Source organism: Rhinolophus sinicus, linkage group LG18 (genome assembly GCF_036562045.2).
Source record: "Rhinolophus sinicus isolate RSC01 linkage group LG18, ASM3656204v1, whole genome shotgun sequence".
Taxonomy (NCBI): Eukaryota; Metazoa; Chordata; class Mammalia; order Chiroptera; family Rhinolophidae; genus Rhinolophus; species Rhinolophus sinicus.
Genome location: NC_133767.1, coordinates 10,787,383 through 10,811,930, shown reverse-complemented (window position 1 = coordinate 10,811,930; position 24,548 = coordinate 10,787,383). Strand labels below are relative to the sequence as shown.

The following is a 24,548-nucleotide window of genomic DNA, read 5'->3' as shown; positions in this document are numbered from 1 at the left end:
TTCTCCCGCTAATAGACAGGGCTGGCTCTGTGTGAAAGCCATTTTCTAATCAAATTGGCACCCAGTCCGGGCTCTGACTGGGTGTAAATGGATTGCTGTAAAATTGCTCTGCCTCAGCGTAGGGCTGAAGTTGGACGGGGCGGAATTTTTCTCACTGATGCCTGATCATCATAAGCTCTTCGTTAAATCGCAGGAAGGAGCCCCCACCTTAAAAAAAAAAAAAATCAACCAAACATCATTGTGACTTCTATTTGTAAAATACTTGAAAATGTTGTTTGTGGGCTCTTGTGTTTCTTTGAACATGTGAGCCAGCTGTGAATTACCACAGGACTTGAGACACCTAGAAAATGCAATAGGAGTGTGGAGGATGGTGACGTCAATAATGGAACTTTTGGAATATCCAAAAGTTTGTGCGTAACAAAGAAAGCAACATGGCAGGAGGCGAATGGAAAAGGGTGCTAGCGTCAGTTCAATGCTACGATCCCAGTTCTCCATTTTTAGCCTGTGTTTGGGGGTGAGTGTGTGACCTACGTAACAGTTTCCTCATCTACAAGTTTCGGTGACCGCAAATGAACTTAACTAAGGGTTCTTAATGATGCTAGGGTGAAACAGAAAAACCTGAAAGCAGAGTCTGATGAAACAGAGCCAGAAACGGATTGGAAGGCCATTTGGGGTAGAAGAAAGTTGACGCACCACAGAGGAGAAACTCCATAGTTTCCTTTTCTCTGTCAAGAAAAAGCTGCTTCATTCAGGATAGAATAAACGTGGGTAGGAGTGATGGAATCAGGATGGGTGGACAGTCTTAGGAGAGTATTAGCCCTCAATAAATCTAAATATTTCACCTAGACTAAGATCCCAAAAGAACAGAACTACTTGGAAACAAGATCGTTAACTAGCATTGAGAATGTGTTGCAAAAATCAGAAGGGTATGTATGGGATTGGAAGTGGGAAAATGCCAGCTCAGCTCAAGGGAGGGAAACTGACTCGCCTTTGCATCCTCCGGTGGCTGCCAGCAAGCTCTGATGGCCATGCTGTCTCCTCTTGTCCCCCCTTAGAATTGGATGGTTTTAATATTTTTTATAAATCAATCCAATTTTTGGAAAAAAAAAAATCATTGGGATTTTCATAACAGATAGAAGGAAGCTGGTGGACCCTAGAAACTGCCAACTGGTCACATCATAAATCTGCACTCCAGTCTGGAGAGGAGGGGATTGGCGGTGTGCTGAGAAGCGTGGTGTGTGGGATTATCGAAGAGGAAAGCGTGATAAGGAGACGTGTGTGTCGTTCTGTTGAGGGAACCCAGACCCAGCACATGTCATTGCTTTTCACTGGGATGGGAGGTTTGGAAAATGTGATCGACATGCTGAGTGTGAACTTCAAGGGTACTTTTTTGGACACGTGCGTGATCCCTTTGAGGCAAAGTGGAGGATGAGGGGATGGCTATTCAGACAGTTAGGAGGGAAAGTAGTAAGATGTTGGTGGGCTGGTGCCTGAGGGTCATGATGAGTAGATTGCTGCGTAATGCCTGGTGATTTGGGGTTCAGTGACCTGCCCTTTTTTCAGGTCTGTTCTGGTGGCATTTTTCTAAATGTCTAGATGAAAATAGAGAAGGTTGCTCTTTAGTTACTGGGATGGGGTGATGTGTAGGGCCTCTGTCCATTGAGGTTGTGACTTTCATACCCATGTTATGGAACAGAAGACGAGGCGCAGGATGTGTTTTTGTTTCCTAGGGCTACCATAATGAATTACCACACACTGGGTGGGTTCAAACAATAAAAAAGGCTTCTTTCCCAGTTCTGGAGGCCAGAAGTCCAAGATCAAGGAGTCAGCAGGGTCTTGTTCCATCTGGAGGCTCTAGGGGAGGACCCCTCTTTGCCTCTTGAGCCTCTTGGGGCTGCAGGCATTCCTGGGCTTGTGGCAGCATCCCTCCAGTCTGCCTCTGCGGTCACATGGCCTTCTTCCCTGTGTGTGTGTCCCTCTTCTGTCTCGTACATGGACACTCACTGAATCTAAGAGACACTCCACTCTAACCCACTGTGAGTCCTTCTATTCTTACCTTAATTACATCTGCAAAGACCCTGTTTCCCAATAAGATGACATTCTGAGGTTCCAGGTGAACATGGATTTGTGGGGGACAGTATTCAACATACTGCAGGAAGTTATGGGGTGTATTCAGGGTCCAGTGATAAGGGGCAGATCCCGGAATTGAACTCACCTCTGTCTGACTCCACACTCCACATCCCCCCACCCCCCTTTATCTTAGACAAAATGGTCAAGTTCAGGAAAGGACTGAAATCTTGTCATTTTAGGAAATGACAGTTGAGGAAATGTGGGTATTTATTCTGGAAAGAAAATACTCAAGGGAGGGGATTATGGGACTGGAGCAGAGTGGTGTCCCAGAAAAAGAATTGTTTGGTCAGGTTGTCTGGAGGGAGGGGGTGGGAGGGAGGCTCGTGTGGTCTCTGCTCTCTTCCAGAGCTGTAGCCTGGGCGGGGCCATAGATGGCGAAGGAGATAGAAGAAAGAGACTGGCAGCTGTGCTGCAAGATTGTGGCCACAGCTTTCAAGGCAGAAGACCTAGCGGTTAAGAGAATGGACCCTGAGTCTCACTGCCGGCCTCAAATCCCAGCTGTGGCATTTCCTTGCCGTGTCAGCTAGGGCAGGTTGTTTAACCTCTCTGAGCCACAAACGAGGAATAAAAATACCAGCCACATCAGGCACAGGAGATGATGCTTCGTTGTGATGAGAGTTTCCTCGTAATGTGATTCATAATGCATGGAGAGCTTTTAGTTCAGTACTTCTCACGAAGGCAGTTCTCAGTAAATGCTGGTTATTCTGATTGCTTAAATACCCTGCTCCTCTGGGCTCCTAAACAGCATGCCATGTTTTACCTGCTCCCAGAGAACGCAGGCTGTTTGTGTCCCGTCTGGCCACGGTGGTCCCCGTTTGCTTGCCTGACACCCACGGAACCCCACCACCTCATCGGTGGTGACCTGCAATTCAGCTCTCCCTCATTAGTGTAATTACAGAGGCTTTCCACTTCCAGCAGCCAAGGTTTCCGCCAAGCTCACTCGATGGGTTCCCTCATTATTTAAGGCACTCATTATTGAGGTTACCATGGCTTCCTAGCTTTGCTCAACTCTAGGGAAGGAAACTGACTCTCCTTTGCATGCACTTTGGTCCTCTGGTGGCTGCCAGCAAGCTCTGATGGCCATGTTATCTCCTCTTCTTGTCCCCCTTAGAAATGGATGGTTTTACTGTTTTTGTTTTTTTTAATCAATCCAATTTTTTTTTTTTTTAAAGAAAAGATTAAAACTCACCGTCATGAGCAAATTACAAATTGGTCAGTTCCTGATTGGAACCATCTATCCATCTAGAGCTTTTGAAAAATGATGAGACTTTCTAGAAGAACATTATTCCTCCCCCTGCCCCCACCCAAGCTCTCTAAGTCCTTGATGGAATGCAAGATGATATTCTCTAATAGTCCCCCCACAGTAAATGGTTTGTTATTAAGTAGGTCTGTCCCTGAATTGCACCAGCCATTTTGCTGGTGGTGGCAGATTTTCTTTTTGCTTTTCTCTGAGGGACCCCACCTTGGGTCCAGCTGAAGTGAAAATGTTTCTGATGTCTCCAGGTGCACAGCGTAGCCCCTGCACTTTATCTTCTCTAACTTGCAAAGTCTCCACTGCTGTGGCCCAGGTCATGTCCTTCCCTGTGGGGAAGGAGGCTCTTCTTGGCTGGTGGGAAAACTGCTTCAGTTGGAAGGTAATGTGCATGAGCAGGAATAATGGGAAATGACCCAGAATTCAGTTCAGCAAAGAGCGCCTGCCCACCTACTGTGCGTAGATTGTACACCGTCCCTGGTTCAGACGGTGAGACGAGGGCATGCGCCCTCGCCTCCTGCCCTGAGTGTCGGGCTGAGTGGGGAGTGACCTGTCTTGGTGACGAGTATCAGAAAGAAAGTGGAGTTAGTAGGTTCTGATAACGCAGTGACTCAGGGGTCACAGCGAGGCCATCCTTACCCTCTGTCTCGTCCCTACAACACTGAAAACAATGGGGAATGGGATGTAAGTTTCTTGAAGTCCGCTTTACCATGAAGACAGAGCGTATCCTAGAAGGTGATATGCCGAGGACCACACAATGGCTTCCTATGGAAGGATTGGACGAAATTGTTGGGAAAAACAGCAGCTGAGCACGGGAGGTTGGATCAGTATTGAACAATAGAAAGGCGCTGTACTAGATGGTTAACGAGTACATCGATTTCTCTCCATTGTACAGATGAGACGGGATGGCTGGGGAGGTCGAGGATGGGGGGGCACAGAGAATGAAGATGCTGCGGGTTCAGGGGTCTCTGGGTTGGGGCCCTGGCTCACGTTTCCTAACTCACAGTATGCAGTGTAGCCTCTCCAAACCTGAGTTCTCTCATCTATTAAATGGGATATAATAATAACAGGAATACCTACCACATAAGACAGTAAATATGGGACGGAGAAGGCAGAAACCTAGATCATGCCTGGGAAGGAGTGGTTGGTGCTAGCGCAGAGGGCCTGAGGTTGGAAAATGCAAACCCACCAGGGGCCTGGGGGTGTGAATCAGAGATGGTGACCCTCTCCTCCCCCCCTCCACGTCCTCCGGGGGTCCCAGCGGGCTGTAAGACTGTGACCACCTCTAGGGCATGTCAAAAAGATGGACGGAAAGAGGGAAGAGCGAATGAGCCCTGCGGCCTTAACATTGTTGCTGCGATGTTGGTCTATAGTCGAATGGTATTTCCAAGCCGCCGACTGCAGCGTTTGACTTTACCCCACGAGCTTTCCAGAAAGGACGTTTAGGAATGCAGATGTACGTTTGTCTCAATTTTTGTGTTTTTCAAGAGTGAATCACAATAGGAAATTTTTTATACTTGAATCGTTCATTTTAATAAAATGTAGCACCTTAACGGTATTTACTTAAAAATATAAATACTGTAATTATTTTCTGTGGATGTTTGACATATTTTGGAGAGCAAACTTGAAATCAGCGAACGTGGTGAAAAGGTTAACTTCCTTGAAACATTTGGAGAGGTCCCCTGGCAGCCTTTTGGTACCACCTCTGTGAAGACACAGGGGCACAGCTATCGGAGGCACTTCCTCATGGGAACAAAAGAGCAGAGATGCTCCTCGGTCACAGTGGGGATGTCTGACCGTGGAACATCGCCAGATTTAACGTGTGCAGGAATCTCTGGGGTGGGGTCTGCAATGCTGGTTTCTAAAGAGCTTCCAGTTGCTGCCAGTGCCGCTGATGGCAGACCTCACTTTGAGTATCAAGGTCGACCCTACGGGCCACTCCCGGGGATAACGGTACCTGAGATTCTGCACTTCCATTTCTTTCCTCCCCCAGAATTGCCCATTCAACTATGGGGCTGCCCATTTATCCTCCTTAAGGGGTTCTACGTCTCCTTGAGACTATCCCTCTTGATACTGATTACGTTATACACTTAAATGAAATAAAATGCACCCTATCGAATGCACTGCACACGAAAAGAATATTTATTTGAATATTAAGTACAGATAAGACTTCCCCTGGGACTATGTCAGAGCACATTCGCAGAATTTAATTGCAAGGTTTTCCCACTCAGTTTCTTTCAGAACGCTGCTTGTGAAAATATTTTCTTTCTGAAGGTAAAGCTCTCCTCTGTTGGTTTATTATTATTATTATTATTATTATTATTATTAGAAAGCTGAAGAGCTCTCTAAGCTCAGTCATTACTTCCAGTAGCTAATTAATACTGACGATGACAAAACAAACAGCCAGGCGACCTAGATTTTCCTTTTAAATTGCCTGCAATTTGTGTGACTGCCTCATTGTCTCAGAACTTTTGCGAACCTCGCTCTTCCAGTAAAGATCCTTTAAGTTTAGGGTTTTAAGAGCTCATTTTTCATGACGCATATGTCTTCCAGCGCTCCTTCCATTAAGCATTCCAGGAAGAGTGTGAACGCGCACATTTGCACGCGTGTACACACACACACACACACACACGCACAGCAACAATAACAACCACCACCCAGGCAACCCTTGCAGACAACTGAACTGGAAAATTAGAAAATGAATGCTCCTCAAGTTTCTCCAGCTACAGGATTCTTCCTATTCCTTAAATGATGACATTTTGTAAAGTCACAGAAATCAGGAAGGAAAAGCCCTGTTACCGCTATGTAAAGATTTTTTTTTTTTAAAGCCAAAGGCAGCATTGCTTAGAGAGTCAGGCTGGGGACTTCACCCGGGCCGCCTTCTACTGGAATGTCACATATGTCCCTATTTCCTTGTCTGGAAAATTGGTCCAATGGGACTTAGTTCACCTCACTTTTTTTTTTATGGTTGTACAGTATTTGTTACACGATTTATTTCTGTTGACATACTCTACGATCTACTGTAGATGTAAACTTTTAATGTCGCAACACAAAACTTCCAGAAGCATTGGCTACTTTTCAGAACCTTGGTTTTCTACCACCATGGTATCGTCTGCCCAACACCTGAGCACACAGCTGGGCAGGCCCAGCCCACTGTCCACTTATAAGGAACAAGCAACAGCAGCAAATAGACTTCGGATTAAATTCACTTTCTTGTGTTGAAAAGGCTCTTACACGGTGCTTTTTGTATGCCAGGCACTCTTCTAATTGCTTTGCAAATATTAACTCATTCAGACCTTGTCATGATCTTTTGGGGTCTACAGGGAGGCCCAGGTGAGTAATTTGTCCAAGGTCCCTAAGCTAATAAGCAGCAGAGTTGAGATTTGAACCTTGAAATCTGGCTTTTAGAGTTTATCCTCTTAACCACTGCTTTTAAGATGCCTCTTCAATGTCTCTCAATTAACAGGATCAGGATGTCTGCCCAGATAAAGCCTTGGCCTGTGTGTCTCTGCTGAATCTATTTAATTGGGATGCAGATTATAAAATGATCAACTTCTGATAAAATTATCATTAGAGCTTTGCAACATCTAACCAGAAAGGAACAAAATAAAAGGCCAGTTAAAACATCTTAAACATGTCTTGAGAATATCATCTAAGCAGAGATAGGTGAGTGGTGTGTAAATCACCCACCTGGTCCTTCCGCCTCCATCCTACCTCTGGATGTGGAGAGGGGGATGATGGGAAAATCTGAGTTGCGATCCCGATGCTATGTAATCAGAGTTCTCTGACTCTAGGGTAATGAAGGTCCCAGGAGACTGGTTCAGGGAAGCATGCCAAGTCCATTAGTTCCTCAGGACATTTTGGGGAGTGTTGTTCAAATTTTCTTGGAATGAGCAAGGGGCTTAGGGTGGGCTTTGGGGGGAGGGGCAATTATACCCCTTGATTATGAAGGAAAGGTATGGTGATTGCTTCTGCATCTGAAACAAGTAGAAATCATCTTCATAATAACTACAATTGTTTTCTCCCTCTCTCCTCTGCCTCGGTTCACAAAATACCTTATTAAATCTGGAGAATAAAAAGGTGCCTGGGGTAATGGTTTATTATTAGAATAAATAATAGACAATATGTTTCCCCCACCTTGCGAGTTATCAGATGCAAAGACATTTTGTGGTTTTACTTGTGAAGGTGTGCACATGTGTCAGAGCAGCCCGGCTCTTCGTGGTCTGGAGCTGCCCTTTTGCTTTGAGCCGAGCATCAAGCCTGAGATTAATAATTCCTAAAGATTTCATCCTTGCAGGTAGCAAATGGGTGCAGGAGACTGAAGGGGGTCCTGGCCAGGTGCTGGACATGGCTGCCACCTCTTGCTTGGTGTTTGTCAGTCTAATCCATCTGCCTAGACAGTTTTATCCCAGATTGGGGCAGGGTGGGGAGAACTTTTCTTGCTAATGGGGTATTTGAAAAGTGGTGCATGTAAGAGCCAGTGCAGAAAGCATTTCTCCAAGGAAAACCGCTCTTTAAAACCTGTTATTTGAGGTTCGCTCAGTTGTGCGGTCATCCTGACCTCTGACACCCCTTGAATCCGATAACCAACACTTGAGTCTCCCCAGTGACTCACATCTGGAAAAGTGACACCCTTGTTCTAAGTACCACTGCCATCAAACGATGTGGTTATACAAGGAACAGCTGAAGACGTGCTCACTAGATGCTGTAGTGCCCAGCGTATACCATACCACAGTTCATTTAAGTGCTAAAAATACTAAGTATTTTGAGGTTTCAGGACATGTTCAATAAATTATCCCCAAGCGCTGGTAGCTGGCAATTACATATATTAGACCTCTCAGTCTTGGGGTTTATCTGTTCACGTTTACATGTAACCACAACCCCATTTTTTCTTTCCTAATTAGTACTTAGACTTGGCACATTCTTTCTTCCTGTCCAACGCTCCCCCGCCCTCCCCCGCCCCCGCCCCGACCACTACCACTGCCCTGCTCCCAAGGTTCCCCTTCAAAGCCAGCACCTTCGCAAAAATCAGACGAGATTTCAGCAGCAGATTCTCCCCAAGGTTAAAATGAAAGTGTTGATGGAGAGACGGGTAGACTCCCCCAAGCTGTTCTCTCCAATGTGTTCTCTTCGTTTATGCAATGGGGGCCACAATCCAATTAATTAATCACGGCTCACTTGGCTCATTGTTGTGACTTTTTGTTTTCATTTTTTTTCCATTGATTAGTCCTCTCTTCCTTTGTTGAATCCTAAACACCTAATACTTTCACACTCCTCTCTCGCGTCCCTTATACCAAAAAGCAACAACAGCCACAAGTGATGGGATCTGTGTGTGCTTATCTGACGGAAATGATCCTATTTTCTTGGAATCAGAGGACACGCCTCATTGTAGGATACTTTTGGAAAAAGCAGTGGGCTTTATTACAAACATGTGATGGCTTGTATAATAGAGATTTTAGGTCCTCATAAACTCAGATCTCTAATAAACATTTCCTATAAGAACCCAGAAGTAGGGAGGACAGACCAACCTTTCTCTTCATTTTAGTTTTTACTTTTCTCCTGAAGAGAATCCACACTAAAATCCATAACATCTCTGAAAAATGGGAGTTGAACTTTTTCTGAGACCCAGGGTTAACGCTTTTGGTGCTCGGGGGAGTTATTTCTGACTAACGTTACTTGAGTACCTACTGTGTGCCAGGTCAGACTTGAGTTTGATGTTCTCGATACAATTTCTCGTTTCATCATTGCAATAACCCTATCCCTCTGCTTGTTAAATTATATTATTATAACAGCTGTTCATTTGATTTTACAAAAGCAGGGCACGCTCCTTGTAAGAAGTTGAAATAATAGAACCCAAGATTAAACATGAGAAACCTGCTTCACTACTCTGTCATCCCCGTTATTAATTCTCATTTTCAGGGCATCACTTTTGTGCTTTTGTTTACAGTTTGGTGTTTTTCATCCCTGACGTTTTCCATCTGTCAGTGGATGTTTTGTGTGTGTGTGTGTGTGTGTGTGTGTGTGGCTTTTAACGCAGACGTTGGGTTGCGTTTTAAAAATTGGTTCAACTTGCTTTGTTTTCTTCATTCTATCATGGCTACGCTTCCATGTCAGAGAACTTCTGATGAATCCTATTATTGCATAGTATCGATCAAGGGTTGGCAAATTCTGGCCACAGGTTAAGTCCAACCCACTGATTGTTATAAATAAAGTTTTATTGAAACACAGCCATTTGAACATTGTTAATAGCTTCCCTCTTGCTACGATGGGCTGAGTAGCTGTAGCAGAGAGGCTCTCTGGCTCCCAAAGCCAAAGATACTTACTATTTGGTTCTTCAGAGCAAGTTTTTTCACCCCCGTGATAGATGAACCGCAGTTTCTGTAACCACTTTGGTTCTGGTGAGCCTTGGTATTGTTCCAAGTCCTATGAGATGCACTGCCCTGCCTTCCCCTTTTCCTCCTTGTGTTGGATTAGACAGGCTCCTAGCAGAGGAGCCATTGAACACAAGGACATACACGGTAAGTCTGTGTTTTGCCTGCTGCCAAGTGCTCTCCCGCAGGTGGGACCAATTTATACTGTCATGCAGGAGTTTAGTGGGTGCCTGTTTATCCCCTCATCTCAAAAGGAAATCAAACCTTTCAAAATTTCATGGCAGCTGTTGCCCTCTTTTTTTTTTTTTTAAGAAAAGGAATCGGAAACTCAAAAAATGTCGTTACTTCAAGTAAAGTCATGTACCCTGCGGGGAGCAAAACCAGGATTTACACCCAAACAGGTTGGTCTAGTACTCTGTCTGAACCCCCCCCCCACCCGCCCCAGCTCTCACATTACCTTGAATAGCAATGTCTAGGGTTTATTGAATTATTCGAATGAGCCAGGTGCTTTGTTTTTTCCTTAAATGGATGATCTTATTTGGGACTCACAACAGAAATAGCCATGAGGTAGCACCATGCTATCCTGCCATCATACAGATGGGGAAATTGCCAGCAGAGAGATTATATAATGCGTCTGATGTTACAAAGTGAGGTAGCAGGACCGGACTCAGGCAGTCGATTCCTCAGCCTCCAGTCTCTGCTGGGGAGAAAACTCACCCTGCAACAGGACCCAGTGACTTGTTACCAGAGGAATCGAATTTGGTGGGAAGTTCTTCATTCTAAAGTCACGTGAAACGACACCACGCAAAGGATGCGGACCTAGGCATGTCAGAGCCAGACCACTCGGTCATTTCGTGTTTTGTTGGAGAGAACCACAAACTTGTAAATGGCATCATGTCAGGGCACCGTAGCAAAAGAGTGCCCGCTGAGGACAAATGAAGCATAGATCCGGGTGGGGGAGGGTGGGTTAAGATGTGGGCATTTGCAGTTTGGGTTGGTATCCTTGATAGTGGGAACTGTGGACTGCGGTGATTCAGAGAGACTTGAGTCAAGCCATCTGGATGGTAATGAGCTCTCCGGTACATCTTAGCGTTGTGACTTCAGGAGGTCACTCAGGCGCTCTGTGCCTCAGTTTCCCCATCTGTAAAATGGAGTTGAGGATACTACCTACTCCTGAAATGGTGCGCATTAACCAAGGTCCTCCTAAAAAAAAGTGTGGAGCACATTTTCCGGCACGTTGTAAACAACGGATAAATTTTAGCTACTATCAATGTGAAATTTAATGTGAAATGATTGAACTAATTCTTTTCCTTGTCAGCCTAGTTAAAATAGCGCAAAATATAAAGGTTTTGTGATACAAATGTACTTTTCCCCGCTCCCCCACCCCAATTCATTTGTCTCCCGTACTCTGTCCTACCTCTGGCCATGCTGTTTGCAATGTCATCTTCCTCGATCTTTCGGTTGGTCAGCCCACCCAACTCGTAGGTACTCACCCAGCAAGGGTCATATCAAAACTCCCATCTCTGGAAACACCTGACTGACTCTTCCCTCCACCGTTTGCCCCACACAACAAGCTAGGCTGGCACCTCTCCTTTGGATGCCTCTGGTATCATATGTTTCCCTTTCTATCACACGTAGGACCCTGCATTATACTCTTTGTTTCATTTCATTTATTTTTCTCCCCCTCTCTTTGAGATTGTTTTTGGCAATGCACTAGGTGTGTGTCATTTGTATCTGCATCCCCTTCCATTGGCACAGTGCTAGTTAAAAAATAAGAACACAGAGTACACATGTCAAATGTATATAATCCTGAAACGAATAAAGGAAAGGAAAACTGTAGCACTCCCCCTCAGTACTTTGAAGTATGCTTTTATAGGGAAATGCCGTCTTATTTCGGAATTTCAGAAAAACTTATAATTATGATGAAAATGGAGAATTTGAGACATGTACACAGGTACCAATTGATTTGATTGACTGAGTTTTATGCCGCTAGACTTGCTTGGTGCTTTTCTTCTGAATAATTCTTAACTGTCCTAAAGCCTGGAATTTGCAACATTATATGATTACAAACCAGAAAACATGCATATCCATTTGTCCATTCGTTTTCTGTGTGTCATCTTCTTTCCTTCATCTCCTGCTTTTCCCAATTCAAGTTACTCTGTCACCAATTTCCACTTGCACTCAACTGTTTTCACCATGTTGAATTTACGTGCATGTCCATAATCTCGCTGGAATGTTCACGTATTCCCCTTCTTATTAAAGTATCCCCCCCCCACCCCCGTTCTTTCTCTGGGTATAGTTTCTCAAAACCAAAACAAGCATAAAACACTGACACCTATTTCAAGACTCGGAGACAAGGTTGCCGCCCTCCTATGTGCTGTTAGCACACCTTACACGTCCGCTGTAACAAATGTTCTCTGTATTGTAACTGGACTTACTCATCTTTCCCCCACTTAGACGGTGAGCTCCACAAGTCGTTTCTCCTATGGTATTCCCGGTGCCTAGAACAGTTCTGACATCCAGAAGTGGCTTGATATAGATACGCACAGAGATGACATAGATAGAGGTCTGTAGACATACACGTGTATGTGTGTGTGTTGGTTGTTGACTGCGTGGAGGAATGAATGGACGGATTAGAAACATTGTCCTGCCCTCCAGAAAAGGAAAGGTAAACAACACTGAGTCCTGTTTCTTGCCGATCCAGTCTGATGTGTGGGAGGGGAAATCAGACCAGCAGCAGGGTCAGGATCAAGTGCGAAGAACTGATAAGAGAGAACTCAAAGTCAGGAGAAGATGAAAAAGGCTGAGTCAGAGAAAGATGCGTTGGCCCCGTTGGCTAGATGAAGAGAGGAGATGGGGGAAAAGATGAATCCTGCTATTAAACATCCCGTTCAACCAGGAGAGCAAAGGGCCTCATGCTGAAGTTTATTGCTTCAGTTCCTAACCTTTCATAACTGCTTACTTGGCAGCCCTGTCGAGAGTGGTATTTGATTCTCTGGAAGCATCTTAAAGGAGCAGAACCAAAGTCTCTCTCTCTCTCTCTCTCTCTCTCTCTCTCTCTCTCTTTCTCTCTCTCTCTCTCTCTCTCTCCCTGTCTCCCCCACCCCTCTCTTAATTTAGGCTATAAAAATATTGGTTTTGTGCATAACTGCCATGGGAAAGAAAAAAAATATATATCACATGTTTAGCTTCCAAAGGAAATGACATTTAGCAAAGTGTACACAGCAGATATCTTTCAAGGCAGGAAGGGTCTTTCTTTGCAACAGATGACAAGGAGTGGCAGTGGTCTTTTTCTCTCCCAACGTTTCCCACAGTGGTTGTGGGGAAATGGTGTTAAGAGCCCCATTAGGCCTAGCAATAATGTAGTGAGACTTCAGAGTTTCATTACATGCTGTGTGGCATGTTGTGTGATGAGGGCCGTCTCAACAGAAACAGCGACTCGTGGTGGCTCTCAGCCATCTTGCATAACTGGCTATTTGCATTTGATCCTGAGTTGAAGAAAGAGAGGTCATGGCCACATTACTCAGAAGTTGTGGGTATTACCGAATCGATTTCCAAGGTGCAGGTGCTATTAGGCAGTAGGGAGAGTGTGGTAGTGATAAATCCAATTCCCAAGGAATTTCTGGGATTGGACAAGAACAGGGCCCAAAAGGAGAAGCAAGATATCGTTGCCAGAATATGGGCAAAACAATACGGGATGCTGTGTAGGAAAAAAAATAAAATAAACTCATCAAACCACAAACAAAGGAATGAAACCCAGGAATGTCCTTTTTCTTATCTCCAAATCTCTTTTTCCTTAATCAGCTTTATTTGAAGACAACATAGCTATTTTCATGGCTCCTGTTGAATTTTGCATTTGCTACACTTTGTAATAGAACTTTATAATGTGGCTTAATTTCATATTGTTTAGGTCAGTAGTTTCCTTGTTATTTTTTAAAGATTTTTATTAAAAATACAGCTAACTACAGTATTATCAGTTTCAGGGATCTACCATAGTTATACAACATTTATATACGTAAAGAAGTGATCACCATGATAAGTCCAGCAACCATCTGACGCCGTACCACGTTATCACAATATTACTGACTGTATTCACTATGCTGTACATTACATCCCCCTGACCTATTTGTTTTATACCTGGAAATTTGAACCTCTCATTCCCCTTCACCTTTCCTCCCATTTTTAAAAATTTTCAATTACAGTTAACATTCAGTATTATTTTATATTAATTTCAGGTATGCAGCGTAGTGGTTAGACATTTACGTAATTTAAGAAGTGAACGCTCTGACTAGTCTAGTGCCCACCTGATACTATATATAGTGGTTGTATAGTATCAGGTGGGTACTAGATACATATACTATGGAATATGTATGTATCCCATGTTATTGACTATATAACCTATGCTTTGCTTTAACTCCTTATGGCTGTTTTTTTGTAACTACCAGTTTGTACTTCTTAACGCCCTCAACTTTTTCACTCTGCCCCTCCAACTCCCCTCCCACCTGGCAACCATCAAAATGTTCTCTGTCTCTATGAGTTTGTTTCTGTTGTTTGTTTTGTTCTTTAAATGCCACATATAAGTAAAATCACATTGCATCTGTCTTTCTCTGTCTCACACTCCACTCAGCACAATACCCTCCAGGTCCATCCATGCTGCTGCAGATGGCAAGAGCCCATTCCCTTCTTCCTGAGCAATATTCCATTGTATATCAGTATTTATCACCTACTGTTTATCCGATATTCATCCATCAGTGGACACCTTGGCCATTGTAAACAGTGCTGCAATGAACATATGGATGTATACGTCCTCTTGAGGTAGTGTTTTGGGTTTCTTCGGATAAATACCCAGACATGGGATTCCTGGGTCCTTCTTTGTTGTTATAGCTTTTGTTTTAAAGTCAATTTTGTCTGGTGTAAGTATTGCTACCCCAGCTTTCTTTTATCCTTCCCATTTTCATGAAATATCTTTTTCCATCTCTTCACACTCTGTCTGTGTGTTGTGCAATCTGAAGTGAGTCTCTTGTAGGCAACATATGTAAGGGTTTTGTTTTCTTATCCATGCAGCCACTCTGTATCTTTTTATTGGAACATTTAATCCATTTACATTGAAACTCATTGTTGATATATATATATATTTATTTCCTTTTATTATTCTTTTTTTTTTTTTTTTTTTTCATTTTAAAGAAGTCCCTCTAAGATTCCTTGTAATATTGGTTTGGTAGTGATGAACTCCTTTAGCTTTTTCTTGTCTGGGAAGCTCTTTATCTGTCCTTCGATTCTAAATTATAGCTTTACTGGGTAGAGTAATCTTGGTTTTTACCATGTTGAATATTTTGTGCCGATCCCTTCTGGCCTGTAAAGTTTCTGTTGAGAAATCAGCTGATAATCTTATGGGGGCTTCCTTAGAAGTAACTAGTTGCCTTTCTCTTGCTGCTTTTAGGATTCTCTCTTTGTGTTTAACCTTTGCCATTCTAATGATAGTGTGTCTTGGTGTGGGCCTGTTTGGATTTATCTTGTTTGGGACTCTCTGTGCTTCCTGGACTTGTGTGTCTATTTAATTCACCAGGTTAGGAAAGTTTTTTGTCATTATTTCTTCAAACAGGTTCTCAATCCCTTACTGTTTCTCTTGTTGTTCTGGTCCCACTATGATGTGAATGTTGTTATGCTTGATGTTGTCCCAGAGGTCTCTTAAACTGTCTTCATTTTTTTTGGATTCTTTTTTTCTTTTTGCTGTTCTGATTGGGTGTTTTCTGCTACCTTATCTTTCAAATTGCTGATTTGATCGTCTGCTTCATCTAGTCAGCTGGTGATTCCTCCTAGTGCATTCTTCATTTCAGTTATTGTATTCTTCACTTCTGACTGTTGTTTTGTTTTTTTTAATGGTTTCTATGTCCTTTTTTTTATGCTTACTATCTCTTTGGTGAAGTTCTCACTAAGTTCCTTGAGCATCCTGGTAACCATTGTTTTGAATTCTATATCTGGTAGGTTGCTTGTCTCCCTTTCATTTAGTTGTTTTCATGGAATTTTCTCTGGTTCTTTTATTTGGGATGTATTTCTCTGTGTCCTCATTGTGGTGCCTCTCTGTATGTATTAGGGAGATCTGCTGTGTCTCCCCATCTTAGCCAGGTGGACTTCTGTAGTCCTGGAGCGTCCCTTGTGTGTGTTGTGTGTGTCTTCCTGTTATAATTGATCCTTTAATTGCTGTTGGCACATCAGTGGGTGGGACTGACTGACCCTCAGGCTGACTGGCTGTGAGGATTGGCCACACCTACAGCATATGAGCTGCCATGTAGGAGCTGACCCCCAGAGTGGGATTCACCCCAGTGGGCTCTTATGTCTGTGGAGACCACTCTTTGGGTGTGACACTTGTGGGGCTAATTGGGTGGTGCTCTGCTGTGGTTTGAAGCCAGCCTCCAATTATGTTGTTTCTGGGGCCTCTTGGGAGGGGCTCTGGTGCAGGCCCAGGTCAGCCACTGCCTGTGCCTGGCTGGGGACTATCAGGTAGGAGCTACAAAGTGATCCACATTTATGCTAAACCTGGAGGTGCCTGTGAGAGGCCACACTGTGAACCCAGGATGGCTGCCACCAGTACTGGGCCTGGGGTAGCTCTGCAAAAAGCCAGGGCACTCTAAGGCCTGCTGCCACCTGCCAGCTGCCTTAAGGTTCAGCCGCTGATAAAGCCTCATGTGGTATGCGAGTTGGGTGAGGAAGGGCCGCAGGTTGTCACCACAGTGAGACAAGTTCTGTTCACCAGGTTAATGTTGATTCTGCTTTGGTACCAGTGCTGAGCCTGGGGCTACTTTGCTAAAGTCTCAGGGTACACTGAGGCCAGTCACCATCCACCTGGGGAACCGTGGACCACCAAGAGTTGTCCAAGAAAGTGTACAATGCAGGCACGGCTGGCGGCTGGCCAAGAAAGTGCCCCCAACGTTGGGGGAGTTAGGTGGGGTGGGATCCCAGTGGAGACAGCAGGGTGGAGTAGCAGAGCTCCCCAGACCAATCAGATTCAGATTTGGCCATGTGGGGGCGGGCTCCACACAGGAAAGATGGTGCCCGCCTGCTGGCTGCACACGAGGAGGAGCCTTCACAAGAAAGTGGTGACTGTCCTCCAGCCCTCAACCTTCAGGCACACAACTCAGTCTACCCCCAGCATTTCCTCAATGCCCCCTGAGTCATCGTCCCTCCGCCAGAACCCAAGGTGTGTGTTGGCGAGCGAGTGAGTCTGTGCGTTGTCCACTTAAGAGGGCATCTGGGTTTCCTGCCACCTTCCATCCCACCTGGTCTGTCAGAATCCCCACGGGTTTTCACAGCCAGAGGTTGTGGGAGCTCATCTTCCTGGCACCAGTGCTCTGGGGATGCCTGTGAGGGGCTGGGGTCCTTTGCTCCTCCGGGGGGAACCTCCATGGCTGAGATATCCCTCCTGGTTTTCAGCCACCACACAGAGGTTTGGGGCCAGCCCGTTTCACGTCTCTGTCCTTTCTACAAATCTCAATGTGGCTTCTTCTTTGTATCCTTAGTTATAAAATTTCGGTTTAGCCAGACTGTAGATGATTCTCCACGTTGTTTGTTCTATAATTTAGTTGTAATTTTAATGTGTTCACAGAGGAGGCATGCACAGCATTTATTTACTCCACCATCTCGCATCTCCTTTCACTTGTTTCTTTAAATTTTGTTGTTGTGTTTCTGTGAGTCTAACAAACCCTTGTGAAGTTTGAAGACAGGTGTTAGGAATATTAACCTTGTTATTAGATAAAGCATTTCAGTTAATTAATGAAAATGAGAGCTATCACTATGATAATAACATTTTCAAAACACCTATATTTCTGCAAGTCACCAATATTAAAATCCTTTCCGATTATCAATGCCCTGCCTGACATAAAATATAATTTGAAAACGACAGGAAAGCATTAAGAAAAAACTATCGCTACCACTCTTTAATTGCATCTCCCATTTAGTTTTATGTTGCACATTTAGGTATGTGTCCCATTTTGAGTTAATTTGTGTATAAAGTGTGAGGTTGAGGTCAAGACGTTTTGTTTTCTGCATATAGACATTCAATTATTCTCACATCATTTGTTTTGGGGCATATAACTTTCTGTATTTTTTTCAAAGTAGTTTCTCCAGGGATAACAATGCACACGGTACTTAACTTTTCTCAGTCTACACAGAATCAGGATTTTACTACTTCAGTTGACATGTAGGAACCTTGTGGCCTTATGTGTCCTTTCCTCTCCCTGCTGTATGTTGGGTTTATCTTATGTGTTTCATATGCTGAGAACAATTTTGTACTGGATGTACATACATTAAAAACATTTGTATTGCAAAAATTAGACAATTTTGTGATTTTTTTTTGTTTGCTTTTAAACAGTAAACATATTTAAAAGAACTCCAGAGGAGTAGACTATTATATTTATATTTATCCATATGTTTACAATTTCCTTTGTTCTTTATTTTGATGTTCCAAGTTACCTTCTGGTATTATGTTCTCCTTGTCTGGAGCAATTATTTTAGAGCAGGTCTGTTGTCAATAAATGTTCTTACTCTTTTGAATATTTCACCTTCATCGCTAAAGGATGTTTTCATTGGATTTAGAATTCTGGATGGATACTTTTCTTCCAGCACTTAACAAATTGTTTGTCACAATTTTGGCCTCACAGGTTTTGATTTGTTTGTGAGAAATACAGTAATTTGAATTGTTGCTTTTTCACAAGTATCGGATCATTTTTTCAGAAGTTTTTGTTTGTTTGGGATTTTTTTCCTTTGTTTTCAGGTTTTGGCAGTTTGATGATGACTGCATGTGAATTTCTTTGAATTTACCTCTTTAGGGTTTGCTGAGCTTCTTGAAATTGTAGTTTGTCTTTTGCCAAACCTGGAGTTTATAGCCATTGTTTTTTTTCAAATAATTTTTCTTCTGTGAACCCAATCCTGACTTTTGGTGACATAAATGTTATTATACCTTTTGGTATTATTCTGTAGGTCCCTGAGTTTCTTTCTTTCCTTTCTTTGTTTCCATTTTTTTTCCTCTCTGTTGTTTGGATTGGATATTTTTTATTGATATGTACTCATGTTCACTGAGTTTCTTCTGCTAGCTCCATTCTACATTTGAATGCATTCAGAGTTGTGTGTGTTGTTTTTTTTAATTAAATGTATTGTTTTTACAATTCTAAAATCTGAATTTGGTTCTTTATATATTCTGTTTCTTTACCAGTACTCTCTCTTTTTCCTGTTTTAACTGTGATTTCCCTTACTTCTTGGAGCATATTTATAAAAGCTGATTAAAATGTTTATTTGATGATTCCCACATCGGTGTCATCTCACTGTTATTGTCTGTGACTATCTTTTCCCATGTGAGGGCTGTATTTTTTCTTTTTTTTTTTTGTCCACCAAGTAATTTTGATTCTATCCTGGGTGTGTTGACTGTTATGTTTTGAGACTCTGGGTCTTGTTTAATCCTCTGAAAATCCCTTCCCTCCCATTAGTCTAGTACTCACCTGGCACACTATACATTGACATTTTTGTTTTATCACACGGTCATGGGTTGACTATCTCCCTTCTGTGGATTTTGTTTCCAGTATCATTTCTGCTGTCAAACCTCTGTCGCATGTGTGTGTGTGTGTGTGTGTGCCAGTTGCCAGTGTGGGACCTGAGCATTGATCTTCGTACTTCCATTCTCACAGCCTGTGGTCTTGTTTAAGGTCCCAGACACACACATGTGGCTCCGGGGTGAGTATGAGGTTTAGAGAAGTGTTGCATGAGGTCATTTTCCCAAACTCTTCCCTCTCCAGCATCCTCAAAACGTTTTTGGTTTCCTAGGGCTGTATTTTTTTTTTTTTTTTTTTTTTTTTGTCCACCAGCAAGAAAGCTAGTGCTTTTTAACCCTGCTAATGGGCGTCTGTGACTGAGTCTGCATTTGGGACTACGTGGCAAGAGGACAGAGAGAAATCAATGGGGGTTTGTCCCACCTTTTGGGACCACAGGGAAGGACTTCCTGAGATACCGGGCGTTTCTCTCTGTCTATATGTGGATGCCCAGTTCTGGCCTCTAGGTTGCCTTGTTCCATGCCAGGGGCTACTGGGGGTGGAAGGGAACTCCCCACTTGACTTTGAATTCCGTCTTCTTCCTCACTCTGCTTGCTACTCTTTACTTTTCAGAGACCTCAAGGAGTTACTCCATGCTTCCTATCCAGCATTTATAGTGGCAGTGAGTGAGGGGAACAAGGTGAACTGTGCTTAATTCCACCTTCCTCAAAACCAGAACCTCATCACCCATTGTATTTGTTTTATTGTGGGAAAATCCACATAAAATAAAATTTACCATCTTAGCCAGTTTAAAGTATACAATTTAGGGGTACTACATACATCTATACTGTTGTGCAACCATCACTATCTAGTTTGAGGACTTTTTGATCACCCCAAATGGAAGCTCCTAACTCAGGAGGAAGTCAGTCCCATTTCTCCCCATTTCCCCTCCGTCAGGCACCCTGGTGACCACTAATCTTTATGGATTTGCACTGCTTTATTTTTTAACAGTCTATAGAGATGTAATTAACATACCATAAAGTCACGTCTTTCTAATATATAATCCACTGTGTGTGTGTGTGTGTGTGTGTGTGAAAGAGAGAGAGAGAGAGAGAGGTAGTCATTTCTTTTTTAATATTTTGGAATATTTCCTCCTAGTTCTTTCCTCTTTCTTTTACTTTTCTTCTCTTTAATGATCTGTTTCACTGTATTTTTTGAAAAAAACAAAATAGCAATTAAAACATTTGTGCACCTTTGTAGCTTCTTAAAAACCAAAGAGTGCTTTTTGAGCATTTCTCAGCTGTTTTTCAAAACCATGGTTCTAAACGCTGCATGTTATGCCATCATATCAGTGTATTATAAATTATTTTAAATGTTCCCATTATTACACGTTGTCACATTTGCAGTGTTTTTCTTTCCTAAATAATGCTGCAGTTAATTGACATGTAAATAAATATGTGTGTGTATCTGTGCTTATTTTCTCAGCAGCTGTTCTTCGAGGTGATTTATCTGGGTTAAAGGGCATACATCAAAGCACCAGTTTATAGATTTGGGACTCTAGCATATCCTAAATAAAGATGGTTTTTGTTTTAGAGAAAGTAAAAAAGAAACTTTCAATACAAAAACTATAAAATATACATCAAAAGTCAGTTCCAAATCCTTCTTATCCTTTTGTGAAAGTTTCAAAAACTTGCAATATGCTGTCAGGTGCTAGGAGTCAGGGGTTAAAAAACATACCAGAAATACGCAGACTAAGTTGCGAACGCAGACTTCAATTTTATTTCAGCTCTTTGAATTGAAGGTAGAGTTAGCCAGTTGTCACAGGCATAGAGTGACCCTCTGTCCCAGTTTGCCTGGTCAGGCCCACACCTATATGCTGTCCTGGCATAACCCTTAATACTCCACCCACTCCTTTAACTCCCATAGATATTTCTCTGCTTGGACAATAAATTATGTGGTCACTCCACTGGAGCACCCTCGATTTTTCAGAAGTGCATGTTGGTCCCACAAGGATAAGCGATGCATGACATGTGTATCAATAGTCTCTCTTTTTTAAGCTTATGGGCGATCTCACCAATTAATCAGACATTCCATCTCCGATCTAAGCATTGACCTCAGAATTCTCTCCAACACAGTCCTATGGGACTTAAGTACCATCTGATTAGAAGTGGAGAGTTAAATATAATCCTTTTGCCAAAGCATGTAGGTGACACTACTGGCCCTTAACATCAGAGAGGACACTGTGATGTCAGGTGACGCTTCCCAGCCGTCTTTACTGGACCCTCAGGAATGAATGACTGCACCTGTTAGGGCAACAGGGATTTCATGCCAAGATTTTGCCTCCCACGCGCTCGGTTGGACCTCTCTCCTCCGTCGCCCTTCAAGACTCGGGCGCATCCTAATTGTGTTTCTGGATCACACAATTGAAACACCACGTGAAGCTTAGGCACCCTAAAGAAAAGAAAAAATTTATTTAGTCCTAAAGGAAAAATTAAATCCATAATTAATTAATTCTGGGTCTGCTTTAAGCTGTGTGATTAGAAGGCACTTTCCTTGTTCTTTCATGTTGTTTTTATGCAGAACTCTCTGATTCCCCCCCTCTTTTCCTTTTCTTTGCAGGTTTCAAGACAACAGATGAATTGTGAAAGAGAGCAGCTAAGGGTAGGTGTATCTGCTTGTCAAAGACTTCCTGATTTTGGTTTTTGTGTGATAAGCAAAAATGTCCTCGTCTGCTCCCCTGACCTGGGGTTCTAAATATCAGGCTTCATCTTGAGACTGGTAGAGTTGAAAATATTTATCCCGGCTAATTTAGTATTGATTGAGCTGGTAAATACAGTATATCTTCTTCTGAAGTGCCATTATAGTAGATATGGATTTTTTGATTTAGATTCAGCAATAAATACTTCTCGTCTGGAATTTGTTTGACACCATTGTACTCTTTTTATGTACAACACGAGGCCTAAATAATAACAAAGGTCAAAAGGATGTGTTGCTGCCTTCTTAATGTGAATACCAGACTGTTTGCTGAGTGGCTGAAATGCTGTCTTGTTGTTAACTGGGGTGGCGGAGCCGCTGATATGTCAAGGGCATTTTCTAGGATAATGCGAGTCCTCTGTAGACCTTTTAGTTTTAGTGGCATTTGTGTATATGGGAGGCAGAATTTTAAACCTCATAGGCGATGTACCTTCTTGAAAAATGAAACCCTCTCAATGCTCAAGCATGCTGGATGCAAAATATATTCCCTCGATGAGGAGAGAATGGCTCCGTTCTAAACGGAGCTCAGTGACATTGTTCTGCTGGCCTTATGCCCCAGCTGATATCTTCTTGGCTTGGGTATAGTGTTTTAAGAAATATCAGTGTGGGCTTCCCTCATCTGTTTTTGTTTTGTTTTTTAATGCTTTCATGTTTCAGGTGGATGACTTTGAAGTCTTCATTGGCCTATCTTTAATGTCACTGGTGGAAGTTGGCAATTTTTACTGGACAATATGCCTTACCGTCGTGTTTCCACAGTATTATAAAAACTAGAGGAACCTGCGGCTTTAAAATCATGGCAGTACATTTTGGGGTTGGGGAACCACTGTGCTCAAAGGGGTCGAATACATCAGAAACTTGGATTAAATCATTTTAATGCCACTTACACACTGCCTTGTAACTTTTCAGAGCATTCACGTCATGCCGGTGTTGAAGTGACAATGATTTGTAGAGTTATTTCTATTTTACAACTGCTGTTGGCATCAGGTTTGTTAAATCCTTATGTGAAACAAACAACAGAATCCAGTTGCACGGAACGGAGAAAGTGACTTGCTATTTTCTTCTGCTCTTTCTTAATGCATATTTATTTTATATTTGTTTATTGTATGGCCCTTTCTATTAACCTCTCATCTCCACCCACTTCACTGCTAAGGACGAGTTCCTGCATTAGTTGTTGACTCCTTCGTGAAACAGCCTTCAAGATGTTTTAAGCTTTCCTGAAGCTCTCTTATTGCTTTTTCCCTGCAGCCTGAATTCCTGGTTCATCCTAGTAAATAATGTATTGCAACTTCTGCTTTCTCTTCCTGTTTGGATGGGGACGGGTGGCCAGAACTAGGTCAGAGCTAGATAAAGGGGAATGGGTGCTTTTGTCTCTAGGAGTTCCTGATAAATTCATCAGCATTAAGACTGTATTGAAATCTCTATTGCAAAAGAGACTCCCCTGGCAAATTAAGGACACGGAGGTAATTGAGTGCTTGTGTGCAGTTTGAGGGGTTTATTATTTCGCCTTGACAAGGACATTCTTGACGGGGGTGTGGTTTAGGAACAAGAATGGAGCTCTCCCCACTCCGTGAAATACATTCCAGCAGTGGTTTCACATAATGCGTCATATCGTTTAGTCCCCAGTGTGACTCCAATAGCTCCATATAAGACCACCTCCAATATGAAAAGAGGGCTTTGTTGGTTCTCGCGATTGCAGTCTCTTTTTTTACGTTTTAAACCAATCTATGTTTTGAATCAATAGATAGCTCATTTAAATCAATGGAATACAGATTTACGTGGTTCAAATGTTTAATGACAACAAAGGGAATGCAGTGAGGTGTCCCTTGATGTTCACTTGACTCTTAGCCCCCAGTTTCCTTCCTGGGGGACACCAGTGTTGTCATGTGCTAGCTCACCTTTGACACCTAAGTCTCATCCGTGGTGGATATTTTCTTTGCCTCCGCCTTTCCTGTCCTGGCTCGCCTTCTCTTTGATCTCCCCCCTTTCATCCCTCCCTCCTTTTCTTCCTGTCTTGTGTGTATCCTCAGCCCCTCTTTTACCTGAGAAGAAAACTTCCTTGATTGAGGTGATTGTTTTTTTTTTTTTGGGGGGGGGGATATTTTTGGCGGAAGGGTGCAGTTTGAAAAAAATTCAGTTCTGATCTGAAATGGTGATATCTGGCCACCTCACTGAAAGGCATTTTCTTTAATCTCATTATTTTTTTTCTTAGAAAGAGAGACGGGAGAAGACGGGGTATCTGTTTAGTTACCAACATCATTGAAGGGTGTCTGCCTGCCAGCCACACTTCTTACATGTAATAATCGAACGGCATTTCCTGATTTGCTCCATGAGATGATTCGACCATGGCCATGTTTTCAAGCATATATTCCTTCATTAGCACATTCTGTTAAGGTGTCAGAATTCAGGGATACAATGGAGAGTTGCAAAATGTCTCCTTTTGTCTTGGCCTCCTGGAAACAGATAATGCAGAAAGATACCAGCACTCACGCATGTTTTTTGCATGTGGACACTGTGTAGGAATTT

At 42.9% G+C, this 24,548-nt stretch overlaps 1 protein-coding gene across 33 annotated transcripts in view; it reads left to right on the top strand.

The window, feature by feature from the left end:
* Positions 1 to 24,548, top strand: part of RBFOX1 (RNA binding fox-1 homolog 1) — a 1,997,160-nt gene that overhangs the window by 1,397,133 nt on the left and 575,479 nt on the right. For 32 of the 33 annotated variants that reach the window (XM_074323048.1, XM_074323033.1, XM_074323028.1 and 29 more), the window contains one exon: positions 21,891 to 21,932. The exons of the other annotated variant lie outside the window; for it this stretch is intronic. In XM_074323048.1, the coding sequence (XP_074179149.1) occupies positions 21,891 to 21,932 (42 nt within the window). The remainder of the gene's footprint in view (positions 1 to 21,890; positions 21,933 to 24,548) is intronic. 33 annotated transcript variants of the gene reach the window in all.